Source organism: Chlamydomonas reinhardtii, chromosome 6 (genome assembly GCF_000002595.2).
Source record: "Chlamydomonas reinhardtii strain CC-503 cw92 mt+ chromosome 6, whole genome shotgun sequence".
NCBI lineage: Eukaryota > Viridiplantae > Chlorophyta > Chlorophyceae > Chlamydomonadales > Chlamydomonadaceae > Chlamydomonas > Chlamydomonas reinhardtii.
In genome coordinates, this window is record NC_057009.1 from 8980800 (window position 1) to 8993514 (window position 12715).

The 12715-nt window shown below is 62.4% G+C and overlaps 2 protein-coding genes across 2 annotated transcripts; both read right to left on the minus strand.

The window, feature by feature from the left end:
* On the minus strand, nucleotides 1–8416 carry CHLRE_06g311650v5 (uncharacterized protein). The gene is made up of 18 exons (XM_043063805.1): nucleotides 8192–8416; nucleotides 7791–8066; nucleotides 7569–7642; nucleotides 7273–7384; nucleotides 6999–7078; nucleotides 6786–6853; nucleotides 5336–5463; nucleotides 4879–5002; nucleotides 4442–4546; nucleotides 3805–4212; nucleotides 3360–3466; nucleotides 3113–3227; nucleotides 2734–2802; nucleotides 2424–2594; nucleotides 1945–2244; nucleotides 1265–1724; nucleotides 933–1117; nucleotides 1–761 (listed from the first exon to the last, which is right to left on the minus strand). Exons 2-18 carry the CDS (start codon nucleotides 8009–8011, stop codon nucleotides 549–551), a joined length of 2940 nt encoding a protein of 979 aa, XP_042924511.1. The 5' UTR covers nucleotides 8012–8066; nucleotides 8192–8416; the 3' UTR covers nucleotides 1–548.
* Nucleotides 8417–10525: 2109 nt separating this feature from the next.
* CHLRE_06g311700v5 (uncharacterized protein) lies at nucleotides 10526–12676 on the minus strand. Its single transcript, XM_001691132.2, has 4 exons — nucleotides 12282–12676; nucleotides 11966–12129; nucleotides 11639–11743; nucleotides 10526–11296 (listed from the first exon to the last, which is right to left on the minus strand). Exons 1-4 carry the CDS (start codon nucleotides 12535–12537, stop codon nucleotides 11189–11191), a joined length of 633 nt encoding a protein of 210 aa, XP_001691184.2. The 5' UTR covers nucleotides 12538–12676; the 3' UTR covers nucleotides 10526–11188.
* Between the last annotated feature and the right edge of the window lie 39 nt (nucleotides 12677–12715).

Consider the following 12715-nt stretch of genomic DNA (forward strand, 5'->3'; position numbering starts at 1 on the left):
AGCTGTGTGCGTGTGGGCTACATCACCATGTACTACAGCGCCCGCCAGTCCAGGAAGGAGTGAAGGACACCAAGGGGTTGCCCCATGCTCACGTCCGCACCCACACCCGGAAGGGGCGGATCTGTATGTGGTGGATCCGTGTGCTCTGACGAATAGGCTCAACATGTTGCCACCAGTCACACACCATAAAACTCAAGCAAGCACTCGGGTGCTCTTTACTCGTGTACTGATAAGTAAGCCACCCGCACCGTAGATATGGGCACGGTGGGCTCATCGCACACCACATGTCCACCGCCTGAGGCCAGCGGTCCGCGCCACAAAGTACATCTCCGAGATCTAAGGCCAGGTCAGTTAAGGGCTGCCCGCCCGCCGGCTGTCCTCATGCACCAACGGTATGCAAGGCCCAAACAATGACACGACAGTAAAGGCGCAGCAGTCATACCCTTGATGCTGCATTGACCGCATCCTCTTCTCGCCCGCAGACTCCCGAACGCGGAACGCGCCAGGAGCTCAAGTCTCATGAAGGGGCACCATGTGTTTGAAGCTGACTAAAAGAATGCGCCCGGTGGCAGAGGCCTGTTGTTGCCGCTGCCGCCAGACGGCGCGGCGCCGTCTTCTGATGCTGGTGCCGTTGTAAGCCCCGCCGCCTCCGCTGCTAGCCGCTCCGCCTCCTGCTGCTGCAGGTAGTCCTGGATGCCCTCCAGTGCGGCGAACAGGGAGCGAGTCTGGTGCCACGTCTTGTCCACGTCCTTGCGGTCGCCCTGGGGGAGTGGCGGCGGGAGGATGGAAGTAAGGGTGACAGCTCTGGAGCTTGCCTGCGTCAGGGTCTTCCCTCCCATGCTTTTCCTTATGACCACTTCTGCAGAACACATCCGTAACGGCCCCAGCCTGTCCCCGCCGCGCCAGCCTCTGCTGTCGGGGAGCACACTCACCTCCCTCGGCCCCGTCACGCTGCCTGCTCCTCCGGCTCCGGCTGCGACAGGGCGGCCCATCACGCCTGAGCCGTACACGGCTATCCCGGGCTGCTGCTGCGGCGCGGGCCCGGAGCCGAGAGTGGAGTTGGGGGATCCGCCGCTGAGGTGGTCCTCACTGCCCGGACCCGTCAGAGACTCATCGTCTGCAGTTTGGGGGGGGGGGGGCAATAGGGTTGTTGATGTGGAAGCGCAGCGCAGCAGGTGGGAGGCAGCAGGCAGCAGGCCATGCTCGAGCACCCAGCAGGCACGCGCGAGCAACACTGGCATCCTCCTGCACGCGCCGTCCCCACCTGTCATGCGTATGAACGACACAGCGCCCGGCGCGGCAAAGGCGGTGGCAGCCGCGGGTGGCTCCGCTCCGCCCGCCTGCAGCAACAGGGAGGACGGACTCCGGTGCAGCGCAGCCGCCGCCATGCCCACGCCCACACCCCGCTGCAGCTGCTGCACTGCTGTGGCGTGCGCCGACACCCCGCCGGCAGCAGCGGCTGGGGCGGGGCCGTGACTCCCTGCTGCCGCCTCTCCTTGCTGCGCCTTTTCCCGCTGCTCCCGCTGAGAATGCAGCTGCGTCAGTGTCAGGGCTAAGGAGGCGTGGTGCGGAAAGGGCGTGCCCACATGCATGCCGCCCCCACCTGCCCCTCCGCCTGCAGCCGCCCCCGCCAGCCCCGCCAGGTTGCCAGTGGAGGCGGTGAGGTCGGAGGGCAGGCGCAGCACGGGCGGGGCGGGCGCGGGGTGCGAGGCGCGGATGCCGGACTGCGGGCAGGGGGCCAGGGGCGACGGGCGGGGGTGGCGAGTCACTCTTTGGTCGCTATGGGGGCTTGGGGGTAGCAGCGTGGTGGTAAGACGCGCAGGCTGCTGACGAGGGCCCATGCAGTAAATGCACGTGCACACTAGGTGGGCGGCTTACGCACCCCTGCATCCGCGACCCCACGGCCCCGTATCGGCAGCTGCCCCCGCGCACCCCTACACACACCAGTCGGGAGCCGCCGTGCACGCCCGAGGCAGGAGCAAACATGCCGCCGCCGCGGAGCCCCGAGGAAGATGTGGTGCCGGTGCCGGTGCCGCCCCCGAGGCCACCCGGTGCAAACACGCTGGCCGCCGCATGTGCCGCCGCGTGTGCCCCTGCAGTGGACACCGCGGACGCAAAGGCCGTGTCGGAGGCGAACGCGCTCGCGGCGCTGGGTGCGGCGCCGCTGGTAGAGCCGCCGCCTGCTCCGCCTCCAGTGCCGCCAGGCTGTGCAGAGTTGCCGTCTGCACTGCTAAGGCGCGGCGACTGCGGCGACACATGCACACATGAGGAAGGACGCGGCAGCGTCAACCGCCTGTTGGTGTTATCCTCGTTTACGTTGCCATGCAAGCCCGCGGCACATACTGCTGCTGGCCCCCTGGTACACCCAGGCGCGTTGCTCCGCCCCGGTCCGCCCGCCCCGCCTCTCAGCCGCCCGCACTCACCTGGGCCTTTGGCGAGGCCCTGGGCGCTGCGGGCGCCGGCGGCATGTTGATGGGCGAGGTGGAGTGGAAGTGGCTCCAGTCCACTGCCGCACCCAGCTTGGAGGAGGTCACGTTTCCGCCAGAGGTGGCGCTGGTGCCGGGAAGCACCACAGGCAGGAAGGCGTGGCCCCACTGCAGGTGCACAGGAGGGGTGGCGGTGGTTTGGAGAATGAGCAGCGGAGGGAAGAAGGAGGGTAAGGAGGGGGCCTGCATCAGAAGCAGCGGCTGCTGCACGCACGCCAACCCCTACCGCCTACGCCTTCCCTCGCACCTTGACGTCCCCCAGCACGCTGTACACTCGGGAGCGGGTGACCACCTCCTGCCGCGAGTACAGAGTGCCCTGAGACAACAGGGAGCGGAGGGGTGAGGGCAGCGGTGGAGGCACGGTGAGGCGGTGGGTGCAAAAGATGTGCATGCTCTCCGGTGAGTGAGAGCGCGCGTGCGTGCAATGCGCCACGCGCACCACGGCGGCATCCGCACGACCCAAACATGCAAGGCGCTGGCCATGTCCGGACACCAGACCTGCAGCTCGTTCCCACACCTACTCCTCTACATGCGCCGACACAGTGCTTGGCAGCGTCCAGCGCTCACGAGCTTGGTTGTCATAACCTACCTGCCTTTCCCTGCCCCTCTCCCCCCTCCCCTCTCACCCGCGCCACCACCACAACCTCCGCGTCCGCGTCCTGCCTCAGCCCCTTTTGCGTGGCCCAGTGCGCCACAGGGCTGGTGGCGGGGTCCAGCTCGTGCGTCAGGGTCACTGGGTAGCTGCGGGGTGGGGGGAAGGCGGAGGGGTCATTGCAACTTGATAGTTGAGTAGGTTAGTGCGACAGAAGCGGATTATATTAAGAGGCTGTGTCGCGACTGCCCCCCCGCCCTGCCCACCCTTACGCCGCCTACCGCAGCAGCAGCTGTGAGGGCTCCATCTCTAGCACCTGTTCCTCGTACGGCAGGAACTCGCCCTCAGCAGTGTGGGAGGCGTGCCAGCGGTACAGAGTGGCGGTCACCTGGGTCAGGGGATGGGGGGGGGGGGGAAGCAGCCGGGTAGGCGTAGGCCGTAGGGGTAAAGAGCATTTGCAAGTGTGGCACAACCGTGAGTGGGGAGTGTTTGTTGGGCGTCGGTCCATTCATGGCTCAAAGTGAGGGGTGCAAGGTCGTGGTCATGGTCATGGTGCTCGCTCCAGGTACCCCTCCTCCAGTCTCTAGCCATGCCTAACCCTCAACGCATGCCTCCTCCCCCCTGCGAGCGCCCTCCTGCCCTCCCCTCCCCCGCTAGCTTTGTTTGGTTTAGTTTGGGCTGGAATTTACAACCCCCCCCCCGCCGCCCCTGCCCTGCCGCCCTCACCGTGACGTCCACCACGTGTCCGGGGAATGTGTCTCCCAGTCGGAACATGAGGTAGGGCCGGCCGTTGCGGCATGTCACCACCGCGTCCTCGCTCAGCACCAGGGTGTTCTCACACAGCAGCCGACCAGGCACCACCGCGCCCGCACCCGAGCTGCCGCCCGCCACCACCCGGCGGCTGAGGCGGTGCGGCATGGTCATCTCGTCGCCCAGGCCCGGCTGCGGCTCCACGTCGTGGAAGCGGGACAGGTCCACCTCCGCCTGCGTGTCGGGCGGCTGCGGCGGTTTGATGATGTTGACGAACGTGTGTCCCCAGTGTATCTCACTGGGCAGGTAGGACTGACGCGCCATGAATGTGTCGCCCAGCTCACTGCTGGCCTCGAACGTCACCACGATCTCAGCAGACACACCCTGGGGGAAAGGGAGGAGGAGGCGGCAGGGGGGACAATGCAAAACTGATGAAACACGTGCACAGGATGCATGCGTGCCAAGCATGGCCCAATGGATAACGTTGGCGATAGCTACCACTTCTCACCTCTATTCGGCACACCCTTCACACCAGGCCAGCACATCCCAACCGCCCGCCTCCCCTGCTCATAAATATCTGGAATGGTGGAAATCACCCCCCTTGACCCCTCACCTCCAGGCTCTGCAGTGTGTGTCCGAACAGCGGCGAGGCCTCGTCCACGTTGTGCTCCACCACCACAGGCAGCAGCAGCGTGCGGTCCATGCTCACCGACAGCTCCTGGGGATGGGGTGGGCGAGTGGGGGCGGGGCGGGGGGGGGGACTCGTTCCCATCACATCCTTCAGGTCACACAGGCGTAGGACCTGGCCGCTTCGGAGGCCTGGGGTGCCGATGTGTAAAAACTGCTGCGAGCAATCAAGAGCAAGAACTGCGTGCCATGCTTCGCTGCCGGTGCGCCTCTTCCATGCAAACGAACTCTTGAGATGCAGCCCTCGCGCCACCCCGCCCCCACCACTCGGTCTTTGCGATATCGCTTATGACCCTCCGCCATGCCCTCTCCCGCTGCTGCCCACCCCGCCAGGCCACCTCGGAAACCTCCAGCTGCACCCACCTGCGCGATGACGGGTATCCGCTCGCCCTCGGCCGTGCGCCGGCCTCCACCCCATGTGTACATCTCCACTCGCACTCGCGGGTCGATAACGGAGCGGCGCTGAATGTCAGCCAGGCGGAACATGCTGTGGGAACGGGGGTGGGTAGGTTTGCGTGTGTGTGGCGGAGGTTATAGATTCCAGCTCAAACTGCCACATCGGGCCACAGCACGCGAAGGTGACATTGGTTCTCCGGGCTCTGGCTGCGGGCTCCGAACAGGCCTGGTAAGCCTGCACGAGAAACCAGACCACCACCTGCACCAACACACTGAGCCATCCCTATATATTCCCGTAATCCAACCTCACCCCCTGCCCCCACATGGATGGCCCACGCTGGGGTTGGAGGCGCGCACAGCCCCTCCACTCCGCAGGCTGCCTACTCGGCCCGCCCCGCCCCGCCACACCCCGGCTTGCACTCACAACTTGAGCTGTCCGTCTCTCCGCGCCATACACGCGCAGTCGCTGACGAGCACTGTGCGGCCACGCTGCTTGGGGTGGCTGATGCGGCTGAACACAATGCCCAGGATGACGCTGTCCAGCAGCAGCGCCTGCACAACGGGAGGGAGTTACAATCATGAATACCAGAATCAAGAAATAGCGGAGTTGTAGCCAGGCACATGGGTACAGCAGGCGCGTCGTCACCGATGACCGTGGCGTCCAGTAGTGGCCAGCTCCTGCGCGTAGACCCTCCGAAGGCTGCTGCTCTCCCATGCTTCCCAAACTACTCTGTTTTGACCGTGTTCGTCGTAGTGTAAGTAGAGCGTTCGCGTAAAGCTCATCAGCGCTAGGATGCACATGCGGCTGCTTGTGCAACGCTGCCGCCGCTGCACTTTCCTAGACCCGGCTTGCTCTGTTACTCACCTGCGCGCCGCGAGCGCAGGCGCCGCACCATACCGCGTCACGCATGCACAAAGCGGGGCAGAGGTAGAGGGCGGTCCAGCGCGGCGCAGGTAGCGCGACAAAAGCAAGACCCCAGCCCGCTCTGCTAGCTTAGTTGCAGCAACGCATGCAGCTGCCCGGGGCGTGGCGCATCAAGCTAGGTTTGAGTAGGCAACGCACGCGGTGGGGAAGGCGGCGGCTGGGGGCCGCACAGCGTGCCGAATAGGTCAAGGATGCAGCGTTCGATGGGGAGGCCGGCCGGCCGTTCAAGGAGCTCAAGGAGAGAGAGCTCCGGCCACCACTCAAGCTGGTCGCGAATTTTCTGGCGCAGGAAGTGCGTGGGGTAGTTTTGCCGCACCAGTGTGTACATTAGGACTGCAGTTTCAACGGGAAAGGTGTCTGCGTCGAGGATAGCGACGAACGAAATTATCGCGTCTGGCACCTTCGTTGACGCTGGAGGAGGCGTGTACGAACCGCGACAGCCGGATGCCGTGGAAAGCGTCCCAGCAGCGTTTGTCGTAGAAGCGTGTGGTGATGCGCGCTTTCGCGACTAAACGAAACGCGCAGGACGTCTTAGAACGGTAACGCGTGCGTGGCAAGGCTAGGGTGCGGGGGAAGGAGGCAGAAGTTCTTGGCATAACTAGTTTTGAGGCGGGAAGGCGGGCGACATCCTGATGCTCCCCCTCCACGCACACACATACACACACGCACCCTGTACCTTTCAACACACACGCGCACACACAACATACGCGTGTTTCGCAACTTCACGACGGGCTGTATGTGAATTTGACTGGAAGGGACTACTTTGGATAGTGCGTGCACGATAAACGTTTCTAGCGCGTCAGCAAGTCCCTCTTGTAACCAATGCAATCTAGCGCGCTCAGCACGGCGCATGGACGCATATGGGTACACTTCGGGGTCAGGTCGTCCGTTCGCCCGAAGGGGGTTTGCAGGCGGGTCTCTTTTCCGTTTCATTGATGAACGCACGCACCTGTAGGGAGTGCACGGACACACACAGCGCCGCCACCCAGCACTCGCCAGTGGCGCGCTCGCCGTAGCCTGAGGGCGGCAGGGGGTAGGGCCAGGTGCTCGGGCGAGGGCAGCGCAACAGACGCCGCATGGATGCCATAGTGCATATGTAGAGGTCAGCTGCAGGGGCAGTGGGGGGGGCGTGTGTCCAGTGTGCTGACTCCTCATTCCTCACCAATGGTCTGCTGTGTCTCCGTGGCGTACATGAAGGCGGAGCGGAAGCCGTGGAAGCCGATGAAGCAGTTGGAGTTCCAGCTGGCGGGCAGGAGGCAGGAGGCGGAGGGGGGCAGCGGGCAAGAGGAGGTCCGGGAAATGGAGGGAGGATACCTGATGAGGGGGGTGAGGGCTGCCTGCCTGCATATACTATGACAGCCCCTGCAGCCCATGCTGCCTTTACTGCCCCAGCCGCCACCACAAGCCCAATGCCTCCCCCCTCTGTCCCCTCTCACTTCCAGATGATGTAGTACACAGTGCTCCAGCCCAGTAGCATAGAGAAGTACCACACCACCAGCACCGCCACCAGCTGGACCAGCGTGGCGTTGACGGCCGTGGTGAAGAAGTCTGGGAGGGGGGCGAATGGACATCCGACACTAGCACACCAGGCGCAAGATCAAAGCACCAGCGTATCAACTGACAGCTCTGACTGACAAACAACCAGTACGCTGTGATTCAGGGATGCTGGAGTGCAAGGGACAAGGGACATCGCCGCCGCGGCCCTCCGAGCCCCCGCCTGCCCTCAGCCCACCTCGCCGCAGCACGTGCGCCAGGAAGGAGCGCCAGCCGACGCCCACGTAGCGCACACGTGTGCGCCCAGCATGCCTGCGTCACAGTGGAGGCTGTTAGGGTGCCACTTCCCATTTAGTAGCCCCGGCCCCGCGGTCGCCCACAGCGTACTCCTCTACAACATCTCGTCAGCGCACAGCGACCCTACCAACGCATCCCCTCCCCCCCGCCAGCCCCCGCTCACTTCCCGGTCTGCACTAGGTACGACAGCTTCTTCCGGGTTCTCTCAGCGGCATAGTAGCCGGCACCGCGGTCCAGCGTCCATTTGTCGCCACGCATGCGCATGGCAATTAAGTTGCGCTCAATCTCCTGCGTCTCGGACCTCTCCACATGGCGGCCACGGTGACTGCTACTGGATTGACCTGAGCCCCCCAGCAGCCACTCCTGGAGGTCGGAGAAAGGCATTTGCAGGGAGGGGCTGCCCCAGCACTACTGCGAGACCCGAGGTGGGCGCCCAGAACTGCGGTTCGGGGAAGGGGGAGGAAGGCGACTGGCCTTCGGCGTGCACCACTGCAGTGGATTGCGTATGAATGCAAAACATAGCATTACTAGCCTGATGGCCGTATCATTCCCTATGGTGCTCACCAAGCGGAGAACCGAGAGAGAAGCGTTGATTGCTTGCCCAATCTTCCACGTTCACCCCGTCTATGACGCTTCAGCAGCGATGGAGTCGCTCACGATACATGATATCAGCATTAATGAATCAATTACCGAGGTGCAACGCATTCTGCGCCCAGAATATTTGACCAAGTTCTCGAGCGCGTAGTTAACGTGCCCGCTAGGTCCAATGTAACACTGAGTATATCAGCCTTATTGCGATGAATGATTGCCAGAGCTGTGACAAGTGAGGTTTCCCATCATCGACACGGCCATGTGTGCGATGACCTGCGCCGAGGCGTGCCCACCTGTGCCCATGCGAGTCGGTTGCCACGACGTGTCTCGCTGCGCACTCTCATTATGTTTCGTGCCCCTGTTCAATTGCCCGCATGCGCCCCTGCCGAGTATGTACTGGGGCCAACTTGTTCTGGGGATTGGTGAACCCTCACAGCAGGTGCCCTCCAACGCGTCGCCCACACCCACAGCCTCTCCCGGAACCACCCCGGAGAAGCGTCAGCGCCCAGCAGGCGCTGAGCCAGCGCAATAATGCCGCCCCATCGCGTCACGGCTTCACGGCCTCACGGGCGCCCAGGCCCCAAAGGACCAAGAAGGACCGCACGGCGCACGCCACCACGGGCCATTCAGGCAGACAAGCAGTACAGAGCCGCCCTGGTACCGAGGTACTCACAGTCATGTCTGTCCAGCACGACATGTTAGCGCTATCGACTCCACAGTACAACACCTTATCTCTTACTAGCACAACCACACACATCGTCGCCTCCGTCTCACCTGCTCCCACTCCATGGCACGTTCGCCGACCCGCCGCCGGCGCTCTCTACGGTGTATCCCCACAGGTGTATCCCTGACAGGGACAGCACGTGGCTTTAGCGCTGAGCGCCTGAGCCCAGTGAAGCGAGGGCTATCAGCAGGGGGGGGGTACGAACAATAGTTCCAGACCCCACCCCGCAAAACCTCCCGACCCCCCCTGACCGACGACCGACCGTGCCGTACCGTGCCGTACACCCCCTAAATCCCCTCTGTTTTCTTCCAGGATGGTGCCAAACGACTGCTTTCAGCGAGCTCTATTAACATGTAAACACGGAAAGTTCGTCGGGCGCGTCTTGACCACAGCCATGTTGTCAACATGTTGAGAACATCTTGCGGCCGTTCAGTTGCACCCGTGTAAAGCACGCCCACGAGACTTACCTACGCATGGGACATACACATGCGTTTTCCTCCGGCGCGCAAGCACCGGTCCGTGACTTGTGGCACGATCTGGTCAGGCGAGACATGTCGCACCCCAACATCCCAACCCGACATGTGTTGACGGGCGGTAGCCCTTCGTCTTCTGGTAGGCTCCTGACGTTTCCCAGCTGTTAAAGCATCCATTACATGCTTTGGGCAACGGTCTGGGCTTGCCCTGCTGTCTTATGAGGCCCAGACGAAAGTTTCCGGCACACCGTGACGAAACCTTGGGGACCCTGGGGACCGACGACCGACCCTGAACTTTGGGGGCCCATATCTCCTTCGACTCATGTGCGTAACACTATGAAGGTCGGTAGCCAACCAGGGGGCGGGTGTTGTTTCTCTGGGTCGCAGATGGCCCTTCGCGGCGTGGGTACGGCGTGCCCCCGCTTGTCGGGCTGTCCCTTCAATTGTAATCCGCATCCATATCTCCGCAATTACTACCCTGATCAAAATTCTGAAAGCGGATTCTGAACGCTCTCGTCAAGCTCTTTCGATTTGAAGGGTGGGGTATGTCTGCGGCATCCTTACCCCCCCCCCCTGCTATCAGACCTATAAATCCAAGCTGGTGTCAAGGCAGATGGCAACATTCAGCATGTGAACTGAGGGAGGTAGGAGGGTGGGAGGGATGTCTGGGCGAGCCATCCAGGGCATCGGGGTCGGAGACGCATCCAGCCGGCGCGGGCATCCAGCAGTGCTGGGCCGGCCCGCTAGGGAACTGCAACAGTGCTTGGAAACGGGTAGTCCCAACTACGCTAAAACAGCCAATCCCCGAAATTCCCACCCTCCTGGGAGGTCCGCTGGTGATACCCGTGCCTGCCAGTGCCTGCTCCAAGCAACCAAGTTTCCAAGGCTTTGCGCCCCAGCCGGTGGGCCGGTGCAGATGGGTCAACGGGGGAACAGCAGGGGGGCGCGGCGGGCCCACCGGCGGGGATGGCCACTCGGGGCGCAGATTTCTCGTCTGAGCAACATGGCGGGTTATTGACAAGACAGGTGGTTTTCCCTCGCAAGGGAAAGTGGACCTGAGCCCACGCCATGTCTACAGTCTGAGGCCGCAAGCGTCTACCTCATCTCCTGGACCGTTCCTCGTTACATCGGTTACATGTACACTCGTCGCAATCATTTGTACATGCTGTCCTCCCAAGCCGTCCGGCCTAGGTCCGTGATGTGAGGAGCAAGATAGGTTGATCCTGTCTGAGCGCTAGCCCTCTTATACCGTCCTGAGTGGTTCGTCTGTCCTAGGCGCAAACTCAACACATTGCTTCGGCGTGTGGGGACGCGGCGTTGGCGATAGCCACGGATGGTCCTAGTACCGTGGGGGCATGTCGCACCCGTGGAGGGCACTGTATGTCCAACCCTGGGACCTCCGCCCCCACCTCTGCCCAATTCAGACCCCACCTCTGCCCAAGTCAGTGGCGCAAGCACCACCATCATCACGCCATCATCACATCCACCATGTCATTGCTTGGCCTTGCCAAATGTATAAAACATTAATGTAACTCACCCATGCACCCATGCTAACGACCGGCATCAGGCCCGCCGCCTTGACAAGATCGTGTTCAGGCCCCGACAGCAGCAACTGTCCACTCTTTCGTTATGAACCGGAGATGCCATTTCGTGGCCTCCCCCCTCCCCAAATGTCTGCATCTAACCAAACGTCTAGTAGCTCTAAGCAGACTGCCATCAGATCATCTGGGAGCTGTCGATACACCCACACTGCCATCCGTCCGCCGCACTGCCTCACGCGGCCACCTGCTTGTCCTGGTCGGGCTGCGGGCCCTCGGGCCCCTCCGTCTCCGCCTCCTTGAAGGCCTTGAAGGCGGCCAGCGACTGCCGCAGCGTGTCAGCCTGTGAACAGTCGGGTAGGCCATGGGGTATCTGTTTGTGTGCACACAGTGGCATCACCAGTACGGCTTTCAAAATTTGATATGGCTTGCCGCTGGACCGAGCGCACACCTGGCTGGCGGTGCCTGTACAAGCTGGCCGTGCTATGTCCACAGATGAGGCTACCGTAGTTCGAAAGACATTTGGCCTCGCACAGGCGATGTGTGATGTGGTGCGGCTCAGCCCCCCAATTCTTGTATGGGACACCAACTCCCTTGTCACATGGGCCCCACATTGGCCACCCATACCCTTTCAACGTGGGTTCCCAGCCGGTCCAAGCGTCATGCTTCTCTTTCCGCTACTCACCGCAGAGGAACGGACCTTGCGCTCGCTGCGGCTCAAGCTGCCTGTCGCCACAACCTTTTCCTCCCGCTCCACTGAATAAAGCACTTTTGACACCTCCTCCATGGTCTGTAAAAGCGAAACGTGTCATACAAGTGGAACCTTTGGGTAACGGCGATGTTGTTGCACATCGGACTCCTGCGCTGACTCGGCGGCGATAGCACAGGCTGCGGTGAAGGCAGTACGGCACGCTTTGCTCCACGCCATGTAGGGAGCACTAGGGCCCAGTGCGTGATGCCCCGCACATGCTGTGCGCGCCGCTTCTTCAATCTCCTCAGTTATCGAACTTACCACCGTAAAGCTTTGGAGCTGCTTCTGCAGGCGCCGCGACTTCTGTTCCTCAGCCTGCAGCTTCCGCTCCGTGCGTGCGTTGACGCGCGCCTGGTGCTCCAGCGAGCGCTGCTGCTCCGCCAGCTTCTCCGTCAGCGATGTGGCCTTGTCCGACAGGGAGGCAGCTGTACATTACCCCAGAGCACGTGGGGTAAGGTTGTTCGGGACGACAGGTCTTAAGTGGTTGGGGCACCTCAGTTCCTGGTTGCAAACCCCCCCAAAATCCCCTGAGCGGCAACCACTTGCAACACATTGTGCTGCACCACAAGTGCCTTACAGCGTTGCTGCTCCTGTGCGAGCTGTTGCTCCAGCTGCTCGCGCAGGCGCATGACCGCGGCCTTCTCTTGCTGAACGGTCGCCAGGCGAGATTCCAGCTGAATGCGCTGCTGCTCCACGAGCCGCTGCTGCTCCGCCCTTTCTTGTTGCTCGGCGCGCAGACGACTACTGACTTCCGCTACCTGCCGTCTGGCGTCCCCCAGCTCGCTGTCGCGCAGCCGAATAGTTTCATTTGCTCGTGTTAATCGTTCGTACATGTCTTTCTTGCTAGGCCCTCCAAAACAGGAAGGTTGGGGCACTGGCTCCATCATAATTGTTGCTGTCGAGCGGTGTGTTTGTTGGTGCTGCTCCACTATACACGTAGTTATGACACGTTATGCTGCGCCTCAGCAATACTTCGTAACTATGAATATGCCTCCATTGCACCGGCGCCTG

Coding starts and splice junctions, on each gene's coding strand:
- CHLRE_06g311650v5 (XM_043063805.1), bottom strand. CDS start 8,011: ATGCCTTTCTCCGACCTCCAGGAGTGGCTGCTGGGGGGCTCAGGTCAA. Junction 5,464..6,785: donor TGTCCGTGCACTCCCTACAG/GTGCGTGCGTTC, acceptor CCCGTTGTGCAG/GCGCTGCTGCTGGACAGCGT. Junction 1,725..1,944: donor TGCACGGCGGCTCCCGACTG/GTGTGTGTAGGG, acceptor CCCTGCCCGCAG/TCCGGCATCCGCGCCTCGCA.
- CHLRE_06g311700v5 (XM_001691132.2), bottom strand. CDS start 12,537: ATGTACGAACGATTAACACGAGCAAATGAAACTATTCGGCTGCGCGAC. Junction 12,130..12,281: donor CGCACAGGAGCAGCAACGCT/GTAAGGCACTTG, acceptor GGTAATGTACAG/CTGCCTCCCTGTCGGACAAG. Junction 11,744..11,965: donor AGCTCCAAAGCTTTACGGTG/GTAAGTTCGATA, acceptor TCGCTTTTACAG/ACCATGGAGGAGGTGTCAAA.